Here is a 24,266-nt window from a genome sequence, read left to right on the forward strand (position 1 = left end):
TAGCTCCTAATTAGACACGTTGACCCCGGTCAACCATCTGCTTTCTATCTGTATCAAAAAATACCTATAAAAATTAATGTCTTTAAACTGGTAAACCGTGGCCGGTTAGCTCAGTTGGTTAGAGCGTGGTGCTAATAACGCCAAGGTCGCGGGTTCGATCCCCGTACGGGCCAATTTCGTTTTCCTCAAAGACACAAGACTGCCAAAGCGTAGGCTTTTTTTGCCTTCTTAAAGGTAATTCCGTGTAAGTATTGAGTTTTTTAAACTGTATATAACATGAGTTTCAAGACAAGGTAAAATAGTAGAATCGAAAATACATTAAAATAAAGTCTAAAAAAGGAGCATTCACTGCGATTTCCCACTGTACAATCACAGCTATTGTTTTACAACAGAACATGTACATACGATATATGCAGAACAGCTGATTCTACCAGCAGTGGTGGTAGAAGTAGTCAGATACTTTAGTCAAAGTAACAATACTGCAATCTAAAAATCAGAATCAGAAATAATTTATTATTACTCCATTACAAGTAAAGGTCTGGTATTGAAAATGTCTTATTAAATAAAAGTACTTAAGTATTACTAACAAAATATCAATATATAATCAATAAGTACTCATAATTCAGAAAATAATGTCCCTGTAAATGTGTATCATATTATATTATGTTTTAATATATTATATTATTGTATTATTATTACTGATGTTACTGTGTAAGCAACATCTCACTGTTGTAGATGGCCGAGGTACAGCTAATTTGAACTGTTTTATACTCTGTTTGGCAGATAACAATGCACCATATTTTATAAACGCATCGTTTTGCATGTAAAAGTGGAGTAGAAGTAGCATAACATGGAAATACGTAAGTACCTCAAATTAGTACTTCAGTACAGTACTTTAGTAAATGTATGTATACTGTATTCAATATATAGCCATTTAAAAAAAAGTTATTTAAATAGTAGCCTAAAAAAGACTAAACATACACTATGTGCACACACTAGGCTATAAATTACACAACTATGATATGTATATATATATATATATATATATATATATATATATATATATATATATACATATATATATATATATATATAATATCTAATTGTTGTGCCATTCAGGTAGTTCTTGACAACAGTGTCTAAAGTTTGGTTTTAAAAAAAATGAAAGAAATATTTTTGTGTGTAAAAACAACGACACAACAGATGGCAAAGGTTTTTCTAATCCACAGAAAAGAGACACATCTCGTATGATATTTATTTGAGCATTTTAAATTAATAATGTTATTTTCTTCGATGAATATTCTACTGTCAAATGTATCAAAAGGGAGGCTAATTGAGCCTAATATTATTGATACAAACCCTTTGCCTCCACACCGCCATTTCCCCAAACCACCATGAGGTGGCGCTGTTTATCTGCCCTGGTTGCACTTTCCCTCTGCCTGCCACTGTAGTGCCGGGGTGCTCGTGGTGGAGGCGGTGTGTTGCTTTTTATTGTTCCAGTAGAAAGCTCAATGCACGGTTTCCCACATTTGTTTCAATGGCTGCCACTCAGAAACCACGTCCCACCTGAGAGGGAGCGGTTCGGCTGCGAGCAGAGGACTCACTAACCCAAACTTAGCGGCAGCACAGCACTGTGTGGGATTTACCGTCTGCGCTGGAAATAAAAGCTCTTACTGACGGACAATCTGTGGATCCTGAAGAAAGACGGGGGTAAGGAAATCACGCTATCCCGGATTATGGAGCGAGGTTACACGTAGCCTGTCTGGTATCCCTTGTGTAGTGCACACTTGTGTTTGCATTTAGTCAGTTTTATTGCAATATACGTTTCCTGTTTAAAGACTAAACGCTTTGGCTTGATGTTTGATGAGCCCGATATCTTAAGAATAAGGTCGCTTCGATTGCAGCCAGCCTGTTCATTTTCCTAATCGGCTGAGCTTTAGGAGGTCCAGCAGAGAGCTTCTTTTACTGTAAGATTAAAGATAGACGAGGATAGCCTTCTCTGATAAGTGCTTCAAACATTTACATGTATTACATGTACGAAGTTATTTTGTCTTTAACTGGAACATACTTTTGGGTGATGTTTTATATTGTGGACCCCCCCCCCCCCAGCTTCTCTCCTCAGTTATTCCCTGCTGCCTGCCCATTCACCAAACCTTACAATAGGCTACGCTTATTAATACTGAGCACACACCAACCCTGTCTCCCTGTGTGATCAGGTTGCCTTAGCCTACTGACATCCTTACTCTGGCCTAAAGAGTTACTCTGCTATCCTGGGGCTTGCACTCTGCCAACTGGACTCTTGATGTGTGTGCCTTTATATAGGGCTGTATGTGCTTTATTTCACTTGACAAAGCTGCTATGAACAGTATAGATCGCTCCTCCTAGGTCCTTGGTATTGTCACAGGCAAATCTACCCACCCCCTTGAGAACATATGTATGGCATCCCTTATCTTTATTGATCTCTGGAGGACATGTGCTCTTCCTCCCCAGGGTGAGGTCAGAGGGCAGGGTCAGTGGGGAAGCAGCATTGTCTTGCTCATAGGCACTTCATTCTGCTAATGGTCACCTGGATGTTCTGGTCGAAGCGTGGTCTTCTTTATCACTGTGCTGCCCTTTTGCCAATTCACTTTTGAAATCAATAATCACACCCACAACGCCAGGAGAATTGGTGTTACACAATCTTTCTTTCTCACATGCAACCTCACAGTAGAAACTCTCCTGAGGGCAGTAGAGCAGCTTAATGGCTTGGCGAGTGGAGTGTGTCACCTTGATAAAACGTGGTAGCAAGCGCAGCCATTCATCTGCCAAGGGCCGATGGTGTAAGCGTGCTGTGTTGTGGCCTTGATCTCGCCCTCACCTGTGCTCGTCAGGTTGTAGTTGACGCCTCTGGGTGTCATTTTTCAGTTTAGTCAGATAGTATACAGTCAGTAGCTGTTGATACAATGCGTGATTCATTCTTGACTTTAGGACAACATGCCGTATGGGGTAAATATTCTGAATGCAAGGTTCCTGGAGCTTTTGATCATATCCCACAGCATTCCTCAACGAATGCAACGTGCTCAGGTGTCATCACATTACCTGTTATCACATTACTCCTGTGATAATAGGTGGTTCGGGTATAGTAAGAAAGTTAATTTTGCATTTTAGTTTTCTTGTCATGGAAATCCAAATGATCCACATATTCCTGCAGTTTCCCCTCCGCTTCCTTGTGTTGTTTTGATTCCAAAGCTGTAACACTACATTAGAGCTGAAGTCATTCTTTAGATTTAGCAAAAATGCCAAAAATTCACTATTTCCAATGTGAATGTTTGCAGGTTTCTTTTGTCTTTTAAACTAGTTTACTTGTAGTAAACTGAATATCTTTGGGGTTTGGACTGCTGGTCGGACAAAACAAGATATTTAAAGACATCACCTTGGGTTTTAGGAATTTTTTACTATTTTCTGCCATTTTATAGACTCAATGGTTAAATGTGAAAATAATCGTCAGATTAACCGATAATAAAAATAATGATTAGTAGCAGCCCCACACTACATATAGGTAGATAAAATAATTTACTTTTTTTGCTAAATCTCCAATAGAAACACTGCTACAAACAGCAGTGAAACCCCCTTTGTCACATACAGTATGTCCGTCACATCCCCTTTTTAGTTAGTTTCAGCTTGTGACCTCCGATCCTCTTTCATAGCACAGTTTCTGTATTTTTGGCATGCGTTGTCATGACATTTGAATCTGTTTCCCTTAACATAAAAAATAATCTTGCAGTTTTTTGACCAGTGCACTTATCGGTCTGTGCACAGATGATTTAGTTTCTTTATCTCATGGTGCTTTGAAAATCCCCATATCAAAGTGTTGATTGTGACTGTTTAATAGCTGGCAAATGTAGCCTATTATGCAACCTCCATGTGAATATTCTAATTTAGATTATGTAATGGTTCATTTTCACTTGAACATATGTGTTGTCTTGATTATTAATTTCTAATAACAAAAGGATTCAAATTCAGATTTGTGACCTCTTAACATCGTGTGTGTGTGTGTGTGTGTGTGTGTGTGTGTGTGTGTGTGTGTGTTGCGCGCACAAGTGCATCTGCACTCACATCCGATTCCCAGAGCCTGGCTTCCCTCTCACAAACTCTTGGGAAACTTTCAGCTAACACCAGTTCAAAGGCTGCTTGAGAGGCCTCGGCCCCTCCGAGTTAAAGCCCCGCTGTTGGAAGCTCCCACAGTGGCTTCCTTTGTGCCTGTGTGACCAGCTCGCTCTGTATTCCTCTCTTGCTTAACTAACTCCATGTATAATCCCCAGCCCCTACTGAGGAGATGATGAAACTTCTGCTTCCAAATTTCCACTCTTCAGTGGTGAAATTGGTCCAAAATAGGGGACAACACTAAATTAACAACTAGTGTGTTATTCTCCAGGTCTTAAATCAATCCAGTCAACATTTATGATTTTGTTTATGAGAGAAAACTCATAGAAAGAATTGTGGAAGTAGCTGTATTGTGTTTTGGTGCTGTTGCAGGTCCAGACATGAGCTTTTTGGACTAGTCCTGATTAACTGTGGAAAAGTACTCTCTTACTATATAGCTGTTGTGTGTTTGTGGTTTTAGAAGCCTGAAATGTAACCAGCTGATGAGTTTGTGTTGAGAGAATGAAGACGTGCAGGCAACAAACCAACCCTGCTGTCTGCAGAACATGACCTTCTGATGTTTGTCAGGGTAATAGGCACCTGCTTGTTAGTGAATGATTAAGGTAGAGCTTTAAAACTGACTCTGAGTTGACACTTGGTTTGCTTTGAAGGGTGACACAGGGAGAGACGTTGGTGACCCTATCTGAGTGAGTGTAGGAACACTTTCAAGAACAGATTATTCAAGCACTTCTTGGAGGAGGAGGCTTTTTGTCAAGATGGCATTGAAAGTATTTAGTATTTCTTGAAAGAGAGTCTCCCAAACTAACCGATACTGAACTACAAATGAACGTTCGAGCAGAGCGTTCATTTGCAGTGGGGAAGTAGCACACAAGAACAAATGAATGTTCCCACAGGTGTAATGAGTAACTTGAACGACAGGTCCCTTTATTGTCAGGTCACTTCCTTGGCCAGGCTCCAGTTTCCAGTTTCAGCTTTTGTCACTGAGGTGCAGAGAGGCACTGGTTTGTGCATGCAGGTGGAGGGATTAGTAAAGCTCACCTTGGAAATAAAAGGCTAGATTAGGTGTGAAGGAACAAAGGAGAAAGTTGTCTTTAGAGTTTCTTTGCATTGCACATTATTGCATGTGTTTATTTTTTTTGTGTGTTCATTTTGTTTCCATGAGGAGTATCCAATATATTTTTGTGGTAATTAATTCAGGAAGATGTCGTCTTTCCTTTTTTCTCAAGTCCACTTTCCCACTGAGGTCAGAGGTCAGCTACAGAGCAGCTCCCCTGGCATTCACTGGCTGTGTGTCATTTCCGGGGCCTCTTCCGAGTGTCTGGCTTTCGGAGGACTGAAGGCTCTGCAGTTGGGCTGCAACTAACAGTTATTTTCATCATCAATTACTCTGCTGGTTGTTTTCTTGATTAATCGAGAAAATAATGCCCTATAAAATGTCAGAAAATAGTAAAAACTGCCCGTCACTATTTCCTAATGCCCAAAATGATGTATTGAAGTTGCTTTTTTTTTGTCTGACCAACAGTCAAAAATCCACAAATATTCAATTTAATAATATAAAACAGAGAAAAGTAGCAAACCCTCAGTTGCAGATTAATTGTCTTTATTTGATTAATTGTTTCAGCTCTACACTGTCGGATGAACCTGCACCCTCTCCTCTGGTGCACAGGCTTCACTGTAGTGTCATTTTACTTACCGTCTTAGCCTCACGGAGAAAAGTGGCCGGCACTCAGTGGATTTTAGGATAGTCCTACAAAAGACCACAAATTATACACCAGTTTTATTCTCCACATTTGGGCAACAGACAGCTGCATTTCTCAGGCACATTTTGGAGCCCCATCAACCCAATGACATACTGTATTTGGTCTTGAAATATGGACCTTACATTGGACATCCACCCACACTTATACAGGCTCGATCTTTGCCATCATGAAGTCTTTGATGTAGGTCATCCCCGCTCGCTGCACCACCCATTTGTCCCTAAATATTTAGAATTGTCTGTTTATTCGGATACACAGTGTTGCTGGTGAGGAGGGAATGGCTTATTTTTCACTATAGCTCAACCAATACTGAATTTTTGTGGCCTTCTCCGTTCAGAATGCAGTGTGTGTCTTCTCAAATGATGCTGCTTTGGAGTAAAGAGAGGATTTTAGCCTGTGACTACAAAGAAAGATCTAACGACCTCTTAATCAACAAGATGTTCAGTAGGTCCCTAATGACATATTGATTTATTGACAAGTAATGATGTAATGACTCTGGGCATGACCAAACGTGACTGGAGACAAAACAGCACTTTCACCTTGGAGAAAGCAAAGAAAAATAGATCTAAGAGATTTATTTGTTTTAATTTTCATTGTCCCGTACACTACCCATGCACTTGGGGTATGTCGGGGCAGTTCAGCAGTGTGTAACCCCCCTGACTGTCTTCTAACATTCCTCAGCCGTGATGTCACCAACCGTCTGAGAGCATATTTATTGTCTGAGGTTGAGGTTTATCAAGTGTGGGAGGGAGGTGGGGGTGCTGAAAAGTTGTGCGTGTGAGTCAGGGGGGGGGGCTTTGTGTATTCTTAGACCGTATCTCATCTGCCCTTCTTGTGAAGCTTTGATTCAAGTCTGAACTGGTCTTAAACAGAGCTCTGTGTTTGGTTTGTAGGAAACGCAGTAAATCCCACTCGCATGTGCTGCAGCTGGAATAAGTGTGTGTCTAGCAAAGGTGTGAGACATGTCTGTCTGCTTCTTTGTGCATTGGTCAAACTCTGTTTAGCTGTTGTACTGTGTGGGGCTGTTCTAGTCTGTGGTTTATACACTTGTTTCATCATCCTGACCAATATACAATCACCACTGAAAAACTCACTGACTAAATGTCTGGTGGTTTTTACACTGTGCAAGGCCAATTTAACCTAGACTGAATAAAATGCAAGATTTTTTGCACATTTCTTGAACTAATTAAGCACAGAAGTTTCCCTCCAAGCAAAGTTTTCTACATTGCCACAACAGAACCTCTTACTCCCTTTTAAATATGAGACAAATGTTGTATTTTTTCCCCCCAAATTTTAATAAAGTTTAAACCAGAAACCAACTTTTAACCTTTTATTTTCTCAGGGAAGGTTGTTGGAGCATCTCATTTGGCCTGTTTTTCCGCAAAATGCAAGTGTGTCTATCAGACACCCACAAAAGGCATTTGACAATTCCTATAAAAACAATACAAAAATACCATACAAGGAAATCGTGTATATGAATTTACCAACGCACAACGTGCTATTTAGGATGAGGGCCTATGTAGAAGATGGGATGTAAGGAAATGCCTTATCCTTCTGGCTTAAACTGCCTACTATGTGTTTAGAAAAGACCAACAGTCACAGACTGAACAGATTGTTGGCTTTGTTGGCTTGAAGCACATAAAAAGACACAAACTGCCACCCTACATTTTGAGAAAATGTATCTAAAACTATTCTTTCCTTTCTCCTACAGACGTGAACAGCGTCTGGCACCATGGTCGAACCAGCCGACAGGCCGTCTGCAACCGGACAGAGGCTCTGCGCCCCTGAAAGTTTTGGGGTGTCCACCCTGGAGCCAGGCCTGCGTCCTCCTGCTCAGCCTCCAGGGCGACAAGTCTCCATAAGGGTTCAGTTGCTCGATGACACACAGGAAGTCTTCCAGATATCGGTGAGTAATATGTCTGTGTGATTCTGCTTACATGTGTTGTAGGATGATTACAGAGATAATTCAGGGATTTTGTTGGTGTTTTCTTAATCCAGAATGATTTAAAATGTAGGTAGGCGCCCAGTGAATATGTGACCACTCCTTAACTTCAAGTTAAACTATGGAGAAATATTTTCAGGATGCCAGCCTCATCCCTATCAGTCTGTTTAAGTGAGGCTAGCACACGAACCAATTGATCTATCTTGCTGTCAATCAACATATCGTGGTATAGCTGTGGTCCTTATGAGCAAAATAAGATATCACGCCAGGTTGTCTTCTTGTGTGTTGTTAATGCAAATAAGTGACACGTTGGTTGTTTTCTATTTTACTATTTTTCTTTTTGCAGTAAAGTGTCCACTAAATAGTCACCTGTGTTTTTCATTGGACTTTTTGGAGAATTTTTGCTCATGTTATTTATTGGTTAGGCTGTTGTAAGGCTATAGTTGCCCCCTCACATTAATACAACACTAAAGTTTTGGCAACATATAGGCTATAATTAGCAGCTGTGGGGTGACAGTGATGCCTGTTTCTCTGTGTGTCTATGCATCTTTTTATTTTGAAAAACATTTTCCTCAATCCATCACTAGTTGTGGCTGCAAATGTCAATTTACCTTGAGTCTTATCTCATATCTCCACTTCCTGGAGATACACAGGAAGAGGGATTGAAGCCAGCTTCCTGTCTAAGCACACCACACCTACAAACCCATGCTGCCTCATAGACAGAAACACACACTGCAGCCTTTACTCCCTTTCTTTCTTCATCTCAGTTTTTCTCTCACTGTATCCCAGTCTGTGCTTTTCTGAGCACTGATTTAATGCCGACAGGTCTCCCACCAAGGCTGCTGATGCTAAAAATGTTTAATAGTTGGCATGTTTATAATAGGTAGTCCTCTATCTGTCACTTGTGTTACTATCTTTCCATTTCTAGTCACTATCAGAATCAGAATCAGAAATACTTTATTGATCCCCGAGGGGAAACTCTTTTGTTACAGCTGCTCACTGTCACGTCAAAGCACACAGGAATAGAAGTACTAAGCAAATCAAATATAACACACTATAATACAGGCAAGATAAATAAAGTACAAAGTGGATTTACCGGTTCATGATAAGTATGTACGGTATAATAATACAATGTAAGAATATAAGTAATAAGTAATAGTGCATGTACTGTCAAGTTAAGTGTAGCTTATTAAGATGATCTGCCTTCCCATCATTACCTCTTGCATACCTAACTGTATACCGTTTATAGATTCTAGCTAGTGTTCACTCTGATCAGGCATCTAAAGTATTTACATGGGTTTTGAATCTCTGAGAATTTGTGTGCAAGCTCAAGTGAGAGTGTGTGCTTGCATGTAAGTGAGTCTGGGGCATGTGTTTGTGTACGGCAACTTCCTAATGCTGTTTAGAGAAAGAGGTTCTGTGAGAGGCTGCACAGGCGGCAGCTTTATTGACATCTGTGCTGTGGTGCTTTGGTATGTCATCTCTTGGTGGGAGTTGTCTTGAATTTCTGAATTAATGTCTGCCGCAAGCTGAGAGTTTAGTTTCATGCCTTCCTCTGCAATTTGCATGCCTTTAAAAAAACCCAGCCGCTGTGTTATCAGCTTAGAATTTGGGGAGTTTTTGTGATGATAATGAAGACAGATTCCGGCGAGTCACTGTTTCAGCTGGCCTGTAGAACATCCAGAGCTGCCAGTTCGGGGAGCCGTAATTGGCTCTTGTGAAAATGCCAAGAATGTATGTGATTGTTAGTGTGTCAGTGCCTGAGGATGTGTCTGTGGCTGAGTGGACAGTTTGACAGAGGGCTGGGATCTGGTGTCTGTGTGAGGGATGTCATGTGCATGTGTGTTTTGTTTTTCATTTTAGCATTTTCCTAAATCCTAAATTGATGTCTTCTCAAACTGATGTAAGAACACCAAGCTTGTGGTTTTCCACAAAGCAGCGGCAGTCCTCCTCATGACAGGGATATCTTCTCCCTGTCTTTTTCTATCCTCAATCTTTCACACACACACAAATTAAATGTCCTATCTCTGTGGAACATCTTTAGACGTCACTGCTCAGACCACAGGAGAGCAGAATGCATCAGCTGACAACAGCAGCATGGCCACAATACACACTAATACTGCATTCTCACTCACTATTGTGTAGGTTGAGATTGTTTGGTTGCTGTCACAAGAGCGAAATGCAAACCAGCACAAGACTGGACTGGGAATAATGATGAAGTGGAGGTGGAAGGAAGGATGCGGGGACAGAAGAAAAAGAGAGAGCAGGAGAAAGAATTTAGGAAAAGAGAGCTGAGCAGGAGTTGAGGAACGCTGCTCGGATGAAAAATGGAGAAAAGGGAAGAAGTGAGGAGAAAAGCATGGAAAGTGAACCAACCAAATTAATGACTTATAATGTTTTCAGTGCTTATCGTAGATTCAGTGAAATAAGGGAGGCATTGTCTTTTGAGCTTTACTCACCTAATCTGTCTTTTTCCTGTTACAATGCCTTCCAGTGTATTTGTGCAGTAGGTGTAGTCTAATGTGTGAATCAACAGATAAGCCTGCAGCTTACACTAACGTTGGCACTCGATTGGGTACATTAAAGTGGAAGGCTAGCTCATTAACTGAGCCTGTTATCTTAAAACCTCAGGCAGGGGACTGCACAATAGGAGCAATACATTTTAAAGATCCAAAAACATAGGACTCTTTATCATTAACAGTCACATTTTTTTACACTTTAAGTAGCAACAGTGGTACTGTTATAATGTTGACCTGAATAAACTTCTTTTATTCCACTTGAGTGACCTACTGCAAAGTGATGAAGTACATTTGATTTCAGAAAAGCCCACCATGGCCTTTTTGTGCAAATAACACACAATGGTTCGGTCTTACCTGTGCTTTTCTTACATCATAACCAAAACTGACCTTCTATACTAACGTTACATAGATCATCTGTGGTGTTTTTCCTTTACAAAAGCTGCTAAAAGTTTGTCGTTAATAAGATGTCAGTCTTCATTTTCTGAGCCGCTCCCCTTTATCAGTCTTTGTTAAACACGTAATAAAATGTGTTATGTCCATGAAAAGTTTCAAAACAACTTCCTTAAGAAAAACTGTATCCAGTAAATGTTTGGTAATGTTACCCACCTGTGAATGTCACTGTTTCACAGTAAAGGCCTACCACTGCATTCATTGTGTATTGCCCCCAGAGCTTGGAAAGGTGTATTATATACACAACATGGGTCAATAAATTCAGTTTGAATAAGTCTTTATTAAATATATTTATTACATTAATGAAAAACATTCAAAATGTTCTGGTACAGCATGTATCTTCAAGTTACATCTCTTGGATCCAGGTGGTTGACACTGTAGGCTCCGGCTTTCATCCTCTAAATTCTATGTTATTATATTTCTGGTGTTTATAAAATCAGCTGTATCCTCAGGCTCAGCTCCATGAACGGACTCTATTAGCCAGAGTTTTAGTTGGATTCTTCTGTTTTTAGAAACACAGAACCTGAATACCATTTAAATCTAATGCAGCTTTTCTCTGTCATGGAATGACAGGAAAAATAGGCTATTCAGCTTCTGCATACTGTACATTGTAAAGCATAGGTTTATTGATAGTTAATATTTTTCATTGTCATTTTCTGTTTTCTCTGAGCTGAACTTGTGTACGTTGTTTGAGTATACATTACATTAATAAAACATTGGCACACACTGCATTAGTGACCACTATGGCTAGACACACACACACACACACACTCTTGGAGGCTTCATTATTAATGTGGAATTGAAGCAGCATGGTAGAGGAGTGTGTCAGTGCAGAACATCGTCGCTCACTCCCACCTAGTAAATAATTGAAGTCAAGAGGATGTGCTGTGTGTGTGTGTCTGTATCTGTATGTGTGTATTTGCATTTATGATGAATAGTGGAGGATGTATGTTACTCATTTGCTTTGAGTTGGTTTCATCTGTTCTCATGTAATTCAGTATCAGTGAAACTGTTCACAGAGCCTATTTGTGGATTCAAATGTAACTGCATTTGCTTTCACTGTGTACTGGCTGTCTGGCTGTGCACACGTAGCGCAGACACATGATATTCTACCCCTTTCTTCCAACCCACAAAGCACCAATAGATATGCACATCATATACAGTTTTAACTCAGTCCTTTTGATAATTGATTTCATTACAGTTTAAGCTGCAGTATTCACTTATATGTCAGAGAGAAACTTTGTTGCGTGATGTGTCCTCACAAGTAAAGCTTGCTTCTCCAGATTCTCTCTTTTTATCGTGAGGTCACAGCATCAGTGATTTGAGGGGAATTTTCCAAAGGAAACCATTTTGGTTTGTGTGGTTTGGTTTCTTTGAGATTAATAAAGCTCGGAGAAAAGGAACAAGTGACTGCACTTTACTGGAACTCACACCTGTTTCTAAATGGAAGCACGGGCTAGCATGTGCAGCATTCAAACGCTGATTTAACTGAATAAGATTTCAAAACTCATGCTGAGTGGAAAATTGAGAAGAAGATTGTTTTGCTGTCCTATCCCCCCTCACACCATATAGCGTGAGCAGCGCTTTAGCAGAGCAGCAGCAGCAGCTACACTCCTCTGTCTACACAGGATTCCTTCAGGCACAGTATTGAGAAACATGTTCATTCAGGGTTAGAAGTGACTGGATTAAATAATCTGACCAAAATAATATAACAGCATCATCTTCCAAAGCCAAAGGGAATAAGATTAATTTATTTTAGGTGTATTCCTTTTAGTGAAAGTAGCAGGATTGTACTACCACCTTAAATTATCTCATGAAACACTGCCTTTTGTATCCAAAGACCAATATAGCTAATTCCTCTGGGCGAAAAACTACTAAAAATACATTAATGAGCCACACTGTTGCACTGGTTGACACTTGAAAATGGGCACTGCAGTGTGTTTTGCATCAATTGCACATACACTGTCCTGCTGCTGTAAATACTCATTAGATCACCAAATGTGTATTAATCCGTAGCAGAAAGTGGTCCCTAACAAATACATGATTTACTCCTTCTTGAGTAACAATTTCTAAAAACTACAGGGCCCAGCTGTTTTTATAAAATGATTTAGCCCTTTTAAAAATGTACTTCTTCAGTAGGAGTGAATGGGTTTGGAGTCGAGTTCCACAGACATGGTGGGGAAGTTGGAAAGTGCTGTGAGACGGACCAACACATCGTTGGTTTTGGTCTTTCTTTTTTTTTAGAGGATGTCTTACGTTATCAAAAATATAGAATATCACTAGACTTATCCTTTCACTGGATCTGAACCAAAACAAAATTTATTTGAGCCTTTATAGAGATACAGAGGCCAAGTAGGTAAAGCAAAACAATGTGACAGTGAGTTTAAAATGACATGTTTTGTTCTATGTAAAAACCGCAAGGGAAAAAACAACACATACTTTGATCCTGTCAATTCTGGAAACATTGGAACCAGCATCCCTATCTCAGCTATATGTTTTTAACATACCTGTCTTTTTTTTATCCTGGTGGTTTTTATTTTACACACACATTATGCTCTAGCGGACCTCCATGACGGCACCTGCAGCTGTAGTTCACTACAGATTTGTCAGACATCTGCAACATCTTCATATTCAAGCTTTGACTTGGACTACATTATGATGACAAAGATGAAGTCCTGCTGATCCCCCGGAGAGCAGTTGAGCTCAGTTAAGTCTGTCCCCCATAGACCTGCCCTCACTAAGAAATCTTATTGGTTCAGATGATGCATTTAATACTTAAAGTGGTTAAGACCTGCATATATCGTGCCACATGTGCTCTGACGGAGCTTTCACTTTTGCATCCCATTTAATCTGTCTCAAAGATGATATAATAGTGAGGGAGTATGGGGTTCAGCTTTTATCTATCAATGAGTGGTGTCTGATTGGTTACTATTTTTCTGCACTGTCTTGTCATACATGCTTACTTGACCTCAATCCCTGCAAGACCATCCAATATATCAAGATCGACCTTCTTAGTGGACCGCAGAAGCTTCTGATAGCAGGAGAGGCTGGATGGGGTTGTGTGTTTGCATGTGTGTGGGAGCTGTGCATATTCAGGCGCAATAAGATCACTATGGGGTTTTTGTTGCATGATTGGATTGCAGCTTTATGATCTGCATGGCTCCTGACCTTGTGTGTGTGTGGGGTTTTTTTGTGTAAAAGAGAGCTGGGGAAAGATACAGGACTACAGGGGGGAGGGTTACGAGGATTAGGAGGATAGAACCGCTTTATAGACAACATCATTTGATGGACTAGCAGTCCCCCAAGGCCCATGATAAATGAGCTACAACTCCCCTGCCACATTATGCACGAACAGACACACAAGCTCCTTAGCTCTGATGTGGAGCAGTTGACATTTCAAATGGATGGGCCTTTGTGCTGTCAGCTACCTTGGGAGTAAATGATACATGTGGAGGGAGCAGATATGAAAGGAATGAAAAAGGAACATAGCGAGTCAGTAACACCTTTTAAGAAGTGTCTTAAAAGACAAAAGGAGCAATGAAGTTGCAGAAAGATACAATGACAGACACATTTCCTCTTAAATGACCATTTAATGTTTGTTTCTTTTGATCTGAATGCATATATTTATTGTGTTAAGAGTCTTTGCATCATGTTGTCCAAATGTTAGAAAATTGTGGGTTAACTGGTCTCATCCCTCCTCCACAACAGAGGTCGGACTGCCTCACTGTTGTGCTTCCTTCCGCTGAGACCATGGCTATTTGGCCCCAACGAGAGCAGAGAAAATTAGTTTTAATGCAGCCTCCCATTAGTGAATTAGTATGCACAGAACCAGACAGTTACAATTTTGTCCAGACTAAGTCACAGAGTTATTTTTAAACTTTGGGTTGGGCAACAAACTTCTTTTCTTTGCTTTTTACTGGAGTCAGCTAGAATTCTCAAATTGAATTTGGAGATGTTTGTATGTTCTCTACTGCAGTATTTTACCCTGAAGCATGTTGAAACTCAGCTGAGATTCAGTTATTTCCACTGTTTTTGTCTCTTTTTATAGAGTTGCTTTTTTCCCCCTGACATTTACACTGGAGAGAGGCAAGAGAGAGACACACACGTACAAAGCGATAAGAGATAAGTCTGTATTTTAAAGCTTGGAGCCAAACTATGATCGTGTTTCTTTATGTCTTCTAAAGTTGGCAGGAGTCCTGGCAGTTAAGTGGCAGTGGTTTGGATGTGTGGGTAGAGCCAAGGTGATGTTTAAAGACAGTAAAGTTTAGTCATTTCAGGGTGAGGCTCAAACACTAGCTTTATGATCTTTGCAAATTTATGACCCATCGTCTCAGCATGGCAGAGACAAGCTTTCTCTTCTCTTCTCTTCTCTTCTCTTCTCTTCTCTTCTCTTCTCTTCTCTTCTCTCTCCCTCTCTAGCTATCCATCCATCCATCCCATCTCCAAGCCCTCGCTTCTGATCGTCCAAATAATAACCTTGCTTTCTTTCTGCCTTCTTGGAGCGCTTACAGAGCTAACAGTAGCTTTGGCAGGCCTCATTCATCATCGTCTGCAGAGACCTGCTCTGTGTGTGTGTGTTAAAACCCCCAGTCCCTGCTCACTCCACTACTGTAACATACTAAACCTATATTGATGCTGTTTTCATGGGCTCACAAGGGCCACATTAAACAATGTTACATGGATATGTGAGTTTATAGGCCACTGTGTATGAACATGTATACAGTGAGTGTACGTATGCCTGCTACAACCTGCCCTGCAGTTCTACTGACTCTTAAGACTAGTTAATTGCCGACCTATTAAAATAAATATTTGATTAGATTTGCAGATGTAATATCCTCCCCATAACTCTCTCATAGATGGGAATGAGGGATGAACATGACTAAATAATAAATTGTTTTTTTAATCACTTGGGCTGATTCATCATCCTCTCGACAGCACTGACTCACACCACAGACCTCCACAGAACTATCGAACTGCATCATGAAAAATTGTACATCATGGTTTCTTGGCTTTTTCTGGCCCATGGCACCATTTTTAGGTCTCATAATTGACCTTGTGCTAAACCCCTTCCCCGAACAGCAATTGGCCAGTCATAGTTTATCAACTAGGCTCGGCAGTCCTGTCAAGCTTTTATTTTTAAAATCCAGCCTATTTCAGAGCCTGTGGTAAGCTCCTGTTACCATATGGGGGCCTTTATTTTGAAACTGCAGCCTACCCCAGAGACCCTGGTAAGCTCCAGTTACCTAGTTGGGACTCTTATTTTAAAAGTTCAGCCATCTAATGTTCCCTCAGTCCTGCTACCGTGGACACACATGTATGCATGCATATGCTTCTCCTACAGTGAACACGGACACAGCAACTGAAAGCAGTTGGCACTAAACGTTATGATAAATGAGTGTGAATTTAATGGTTGCCATGGTGACGGTAACTGCTGTGAGTGACTCCTGGTCAAACTGAACATTTGGTAGAGGTTAAACTGAGAGGCACCACTCAACCAATATCTTATTACTCAAAGAGCGTAATTTCTGTCGCCTGGATTTTTACATTGTGAGAGAGGGTGGACTCTGCTGAACGTGTTGCTGTAAAATATGTGTTCGTGGTGTCAAAAATGTGGGAAATGGAGCGAGCTAAAAACGTCCCCTTTTCTGTTTGTTCCCCTTTTTGCTCCGGGAATTTCTGCTCTCAGTTGGCATTTGAGTCAATGAGGCAGTTGGATGGCACGCTTGTCACTTTAACGCTCATAGTGCAAAATGTATAAGTCTGTTTGCTTAGATAGTTATGTTGTATGAAAGAGGACGCATGTTTCTACGTTTCGACGAAAAAATTATGTATGAAGAGTTAAAATTGTGGGAGTAAGAGGAAGTTGAAGAGAAATTTTTAAGAAGAGTTCAAGCGCTTAATCCCAGTCTACGTGTGATGTCACCCATTCTAACTCTGAACGTTCCGTCCATTCATTAGAATGGGGAAATATTCTGCTGTTGCCTAGCAACCTCACCAACGTAAGGGGGACAGGGTTTAGCGAAGCGTCAGTTGTGACCCCAACAATTGCAGTTATGTAAATTATTATTATTGTATTCTGTATCAAACTACAAAAATATCAAAATATCAGTTTTTCTGGGACCCTATGTGGTGTCTCAACCCCAAGTTTGAGTAGCATGTGGATGCAGCATGCAGAGTCTCGCACAGAGGAACTGTGCTGTATTATGTAATGGTTGGCATTCACTGTCTCATTCCTGTGGTCAGAGACTTCAGAGAGGGACTTCTGACTGTGGACTGACTTTGCTCTCAGCTACTTGACCTCCTTATTTTTCCTTCTGGAGGTGACCCCAACGTTTGACCTACCTGTGGAGCAAATTAACAGAATTTCCTCATGGGGCAATAATATTGCACTTTTAGTCAGTCCTCTCACCACTCTCTTGGCATTCTGTGGGATTAATTAGATATGTAACACATATGAGTAAGACTTGAACAAGTAGGTGCAGTACTACTGTTGCATTTTGTTACTTTGCTATTAAGGTGGGCGTGTGCAGGTGGAGCCACGTGGAAACATTTAGACGAGATGAGTTCAAAGACAGGGCCACAGACGGGGCTGCCTCCGAGCTAGGAAGGAGGGAATGAGCGAGCAAGACAGAGAGATTATTACTTAGTGAGTGGAAGACTATTGCTGATGGAGAAACAATTACTGAGAGATTGTTCCTGAAAGGGGGCAGATGGGGGTAGGAAAGAAATGAAGAGGGGGCCCCACTGAGGGACGAAAAAGAGACGTGGTGTTACACTCACTGCGATAGAGAAAGATGCATACAGACACACATCCGTCTCCCACAGAAGCCTTTTGCATTACGCCGGTAGCCAGTGAATGAGCAAACACTGTCTGCTCTGCTTGGCTGCAGATGGGATCCTTTTTTTTTGTAATTGCAGTGAATGAGGTCCCCAGTGAGGAGGGTACTCAAGCCAACAGTGGAAGAGCCGGGCCCCATTTAGGGTAATCACTGTACCTCTGTTTCACTGTGCTGCACAAAACCACTGTACCAATTTAGTAGTTTTTTTGGATTACAAGTGTAGCTTTGGAACAGCCTGCAATAGCTTTTGAGATGGGCTTGTGGTAAAAATTTCACTGCTATTTTTACAGTCTGTCTTGTCATTTCATTCTGGGATATTAATTATTTCCTGTATTTGGAGTTATGGTACTTTGATGCTTAACATGCTATAATAATATCTCAGCATCCTTGTCATCACAACCACTATTCCAGTTTGGCGTGGTAATACCTCAATGTTGTTGTTTGAAACACAATGGGAAATTAACATCAGCTGCTAGCCAAATGCTGGTAGCTTTATCATCACTACCAGGCACCCTGGAAGGTAGCCAAAACTCATTTGGAGCTCCTGTTGTGTTTAACAAACGAATCTGGCTGAGGGTGTCTGTTTTCTTTTAGTGATAAATGTTGGTGTTGGACACAGGAGTTAGCTTCAGGCAGCACTCCTGTTTTTCCTCATCAGATCATTTTTATTGCATTATGAGGCTTGACTTTTGATTTTCCCTCTCTCCCACCTCCAAACCAGAAAGCGAGGCAGTGACGGGGAAGCCCATTGCACAAAATGTTGCTCAAAAAAGTAACCATGGACTAAATGTAGCTGTTTACTGTTCTTTCTCTGGTGTGAGCTGGACAGGTCTATATGTATAGAGCTATTAGGTTTTATGTCTCTGCTGCTGTAAATCTGCACCCCATGATGGAGGAGAATAGTCTGAGTCAAGGTTTTCCTTTCAGCTTAGGTGATAAAGTCACCGGTAAGGTAGCTTGTGTTAGAGTAACGAGGGCTTGAATTCTCCCCAGAAAAACACCACCTCTTAGACAATCAAATGAGAGTAATTCAAGCTGTTTTTGCATTTATCTTTTGCTTTTGTGTTGCATTACTGTCAAACTGCAGTTTGGACTAAAACTGAAGAGTGGAGAGTGAAATGTGTACTGGAATTAAGCGATTCCTCAACATGAGAGTCTGTTGTCCTTAGTATGGGAGCCAGTACTTTAGATTAGAAAAGAAATGCATAAGTGGGCATGCTAAGAGTTTATCAAGCAGCTTAAACCCAAGTGTCAGGCTTCAGCATCCTAAATGAGATTTCTCCTTGATAAGTGTTAACCATGGCTCCTTATTAAACCTTTCTAAAGCCATAGAGCTGCCTCACTCTATCTCTGTCACAAATCTGGACCAGACCCTGTAACTTCACTCCAAAGTCTTTGGATGTTGTCGAGTGTGTGTGTGTGTGTGTGTGTGGGAGCATGCTGTACTGGGTTCTCTTTCAATAAGAAGTGTTTCTTAATCTCTTTCCTCGCTCCTTCCTTGTCTCCATTTTGGATGTTTTCCAGAAGCTTCAGTGGAATTCAATGGCGTCTCCCCTGCTGCGTCCCTGAGTCTCCAGCCGCGTGTTTCTCTGAGAAACGAGCAGAGGAATGCGGCCTGAAATGTGATGTTTGGGAGAAAAAGTTGTTTTGGTTTTCACCTCTCTCCACCTTTCTGTTTTTTCTCTTACTTTTATCATCACTTTTTTTCCTTCTTTCTCTCAGACTTCACCCCCCTCTCTCTGTCAGGCCATTTCATCATGCTTAAGTCTCATCATTCTTGCAGTTTTCAAAGACAAACCCATCATAATTCACTACAAACTTTTGAGGGGACTGATCGTTTACAGCCCTAATTGGGAATTCCCAGTATTGCGTCCCCTGATGAATCAATGTCACCACTCTGCTCGCTTTGGCTGTGATTGATTTATTTGATTGAAGTGTGTTTTTTCATACTCTCAAATGGATTGAGTGAACTTTTTAACTTATAAGTGCTATTTGGGAACAATTTAAGTTGAGTAGCTGCAGAGATTGTGAAGAGATTCATCTTCATCTGAAAATTGGTGTTGAAGGTAATATGTGTATGTTGATTGACATGCTTTAATGTCACTCAGATATCCTGCTTTAATTGCATTAAAGATTTTTGTGGCATAATTAAAGTGCTATTCCTTACTTGTAAATCATCTGTGTATCCTCATAACCACACACACGTGTTTACCGCAGGCCTACTTTAATTATTCAGTTGAGTCTCCACGCCCTTTTTTTGCTCGTAAGTCATCCGTTTCAGCAACACGTGCGCAAACAAAAATGCATGCAAGCTTAGGCATCCTTGACTTGCTGTGAGGTTAAATGGAGTAAGGAACCTAAAGCTCTTAAAACAACTGTAGCTAAAGTATCCACACTATCCTGTTTTATTTTTTATTAACTGTCGTACTTCTTTTTGGGAGATGATCAAGTTTTGGAACTACAAATCCCATGATGCTATGGGGACATTAACAGAAAGTGTAATGGATTCAGTTATGCTGTGGGCTACAACTTGAGCCCCGTTTTTTATTTTTATTTGTTTACATCACGGCAAATTGGCACCATTAAAAGTATACCGAATTAGCGGTTCTTGTTTGCAGTGTACCGGTGCATGTACAGACAACTACCACTGGATTACTTTCATACTAAAAAAAACTTAAAAACGTGATGATTCTCAGGTGAGTTCTTGGAGTTATAAGTAGCGTCTTTTTTCTATGATCTCTAAGCAGATTTATGGACAAAGGACATCCAAGGTAATGATATCCTTGGAAAGTGTAAAGTCACACTGAATATAAAATTATGTGCATCATGTCTGTGTGTTCAGATTTGACTGAGTTATGACTCAGAGGACCGGTATGACCTGTCCCTTTCACCTTACGCGGTATCTTTGCCTGATGTCTAACCTCTGCTTTAGAGTATCCAGTGTTATCATCGTATAGAGAATCTCTATATATATATATATATATATATATATATATATATATATATATATATATATATATATATATATATATATATATATATATATATATATATATATGACTAATAATAATTGCTCTTTGCCATATTAGCTAGCCATGCTAAAAGTATACTCATGGTACTGTAAGATACTTGCGATAAAAGCTTGTGCCATTTGGACGATCGTTTCAATTTAATTATCCTGTTTCTCGATGGAGCTTGAAACAAAGCAGCAAATAGCTTTTTAATGGTACAGCAGTGTGGATGTATTCCCCTCTGCTGCTCGATTTTAATTGTCTGCCTCAAGTGTGCTGTGAGCCTTAACGTCCACACACACACATATATATATACTGCACACTGAGACACACCGTTGTCTTGCATAGCAGACTGTAGGCATTTTCATCATCCCCCATCAGGGTGTTGCCAGTTTGATTTCCCACAGTGCCTTGCTGTCACTGCTGACAATGCTAGCAGGTATTTTGCCAACATGCTGTTTATTCAACAGTCCAGTTAGGCATATGTGTTTGTACGAGTCCTCTCCCTTCTGGCAGTATGGAGGAACTGGCTCTGACGTCTTGCCAGTAGGTTAAGCTGTTTAACCTAATCTGAACGAGAGAATGTGATTGGTGGACAGTCGAGGAGGGAGGAAGCCTCTCCCAGCTGTTCAGGGGTATTTATTTACTCTTTTTCCTTGAGGGGAACTTGTACAGTTCAGGCTAGCGGCATTCTGTAGCCTCATACCAGCATGATATTGAATGTAGTACAGGTACTCAAAAAATGTGAATGATGAAGTGGAGGAAATGCAATGATAGCCACAAAAACCAGTTCCTTTACTAAATACCCCACTAATTTGAAAAACTGATGTGACAAATTTTGCGCCCCTGATGGTAATTTGCAACAGGCTTAGTAAATATCCCCTGTTGGTGTCGTTTTGGGGCGTGGTACTTTGAGTGTTCATCATTCAAGATGGTACATTAGCTAATACCAACAAGCTGTGAAGAACATCTTCTTTCCTCTGACATAAGCAGAGCAGTTGCTGGGATGAAGATCAACAGCGGGGGGTCTTTGTGATTTGTCTTCTCATATGAGAAGTGATGCAATTGCTTTAGGCAGCGTCAAATAAAGCAGTACCAAATATTCTAAAGCTGAAGAATTAGTACTCTGACAATTACTTTAACATGACGCTACTAAACCAGATTTTATGGACTACTTTGCTCAGCTCTTTCAGAAAATAGCCTGTGTGTTTAGGCTATTAAACATTGCAGAGACTCATTATTTTGAACCTTTGGGAACAACCCCCCCAATCAATCTCATTTCTACTTTTCACAGTAAATGGTCTGGGAATAGGACAGACTAATAGCATGCATACTAATGAAAAAATAGACAGAAAAACAACAAGACTCTTTCAAAAAGATAGCTTTGGATTTAAACTTGGATTTCCTTCCTAAGAATGATTTCCGTGGTTGTGTCGTACTGCACATAACTGCTGTGACTCAAGCTGCTTCTTCTCTGGTGATTTTTGGTCCATTGACCTGCAGTTTAGCAGCAGGACACAGCAAACTCTCTGGTATGAAACCTTCAGATATGGTTGACCTTGAAAATAAAAAAAAAAACATACAGATTTACAGCTCAGGACTGAGGGAAGAAACTGAACAGCTTTGAGGTGTTGTTTTTTGTCCTTTTGTCTTTTCCCCCGTGGAGAGTTCTTATCGTCGGTCTCACCCATCTGGTTTCTATCCCCGCTGACATTAGTCAGAGTGCAGGACTACAGACCTTTCAAACATCCTTTGAATTCATGCATGTTCTGTTGTTTCATGCATTTCTTGAAACATTATTTTGAAAATCACAATTCTTCAAGGGCGGTAAGATATCTTTATTTTAATTTCCAGAAAGCTTGATGAGTCTTGTTTCTTAATAAATTCCCTTTCCAAGTTGCAATTTTTTCAGTCAAATGTACTTTATCATAACCCAATGTATGAATACTACAAATGCCACATGCGTTCATTTTTTTTTTTCTGGGATTTCATGAGTCATTTGCATCAGTGACGCTCAGTGGCTCTCTGTAAACCCTCAGCACACCACGACAGATGGTGAGAATATTTTACTTGGCCATGAATTGCAGGGCAAGACAGGATCCAAAGAAAGGGAGAGTGAAGGAAAATACTGGAATATAAACAAAATAATTAATAGGTAAAATATGTCTATGTAGACTTTTATATGGTAAAAGGAAAACTGATATGGGTTTTGAGAGAACTGGAGAGTAAGAAACAGATTGTACTCTAAGATATGGGCACAGAGATTAATGGTGTGACTGTTTTACTAACTTGCTTGGAAGAAATATAGATAGAGGTTTCCTACTATCCTACTAACATAAAAGTAGCTTTGACCACAGAGAAACATTAACAAAAGGAGAGAATAAAGACTAAAGAGAAAAAGTGAAGTAAAATATGTGTAGGTTTTCTTAGCTATAGTCCTCAGGGGGCAAAAGGGGACTGGATAGTAGAAAAGAGAGAGCAATTACTTTGATATACCGCATCCCAGTTTAGCCAGCAGTCTTGGATTGAAAGGAAGTAGCTGAATCTTGCTGAATCTTCTGTGTGTTTTTGCTGTTTGCTGGGTAACTGTGAGGGCATGCTGACAGCTCACTGGCAAGTGTCCCCGATAGGCAAAGAGCCATGGGTTAACTGGAATCTGAACACCAGACAAGGGAGTGAGTGAATCCAGCAAAATAAATCCAAAGAAAGAGAGGTAGAAACAAGACCACATCTTCCCTAATTGCTAAGCAAAGTGCATTGTGTTATTAAGTTCACACTGACACATTTTCAGTACCTTTATCTTTGGAGCAGTTTGGTTTATTTAACATTAGTTTGGGCTTTGGTTCTTTTTGCTGACACAGTCAACTCCAGTCTTGTTTACTGTCAGTAACACAAACCAGAAACACTCACTGCGTGGGATCAACCACAATCAACCTGCTAGCTGGCCGTAATGCACATTTTTATACTTTGTTGTGACACACAACCCCCTAACATACATTTTGTTTCAGGGGCACCACTATAATTTTGAGTCTAGTTTGCCGCAAAAAAGGTGCATGAGTCATTTTAGGAAAGGTAAACAGAAAGAGGAAACAACTGCAGACAGCCTCAGTGTTTCACTGGCGACCTTTTTTTTGTGTGACTCTCACTTGCTGAAAAATAACCAGTTATTTTGCTGCTCTCTGCTGTCCCATCAATAAAAATGTGTTGTGTTTTCTTCATTAGCTGTGTCACAAGCAAGGACATTGGATTTTAACAGCTAAATTGCTGCAAGGACACACTGAAAAGAGGCATTGCAAACAGAAGTGCTGGTTTTTGTTCCTTTTTTTCCATCTCTGGAGCTATTTTGATGACTTCTTAAGGCTCAACTTGGAAATGTTTTTGGCTTGGATGAATGGAAGATGGTTGCCTAATGGACAGTTGGTTGTTAAGGCTCACTGCAAGACCTACTAGCCTTCTAATTATCTTAAAACACAAGATTCATGTTGTTGTAAGGCCCAAAAGGACAGCTGTGTGAAACTGGACCCTGCCTTTTAAGGATGCAACCTTGGCCTTTGCAGGTTGCTTTTACAGCCCAGAGTTGCAGCAGGAAACTCTGACTTCAACAG

At 40.4% G+C, this 24,266-nt stretch overlaps 1 protein-coding gene and 1 non-coding gene across 4 annotated transcripts in view; both read left to right on the forward strand.

Moving 5' to 3' along the window:
* Positions 1-99: 99 nt before the first annotated feature.
* trnai-aau lies at positions 100-173 on the forward strand. The gene has a single exon. It is a non-coding gene; the product is annotated as a tRNA-Ile (tRNA).
* A 1,263-nt stretch (positions 174-1,436) lies between these two features.
* LOC122871776 (FERM, ARHGEF and pleckstrin domain-containing protein 1-like) overlaps positions 1,437-24,266 on the forward strand; it is a 59,001-nt gene continuing 36,171 nt past the window's right edge. For 2 of the 3 annotated variants that reach the window (XM_044187136.1, XM_044187139.1), the window contains exons 1-2: positions 1,438-1,710; positions 7,612-7,806. In XM_044187136.1, coding sequence (XP_044043071.1) covers positions 7,633-7,806 — 174 coding nt within the window. In that variant the 5' untranslated portion in view covers positions 1,438-1,710; positions 7,612-7,632. Of the gene's footprint in view, positions 1,711-7,611; positions 7,807-24,266 lie in introns of all 3 variants that reach the window. The other variant, XM_044187137.1, reaches the window with a different exon arrangement.

Source organism: Siniperca chuatsi, linkage group LG24, assembly GCF_020085105.1.
Source record: "Siniperca chuatsi isolate FFG_IHB_CAS linkage group LG24, ASM2008510v1, whole genome shotgun sequence".
Taxonomy (NCBI): Eukaryota; Metazoa; Chordata; class Actinopteri; order Centrarchiformes; family Sinipercidae; genus Siniperca; species Siniperca chuatsi.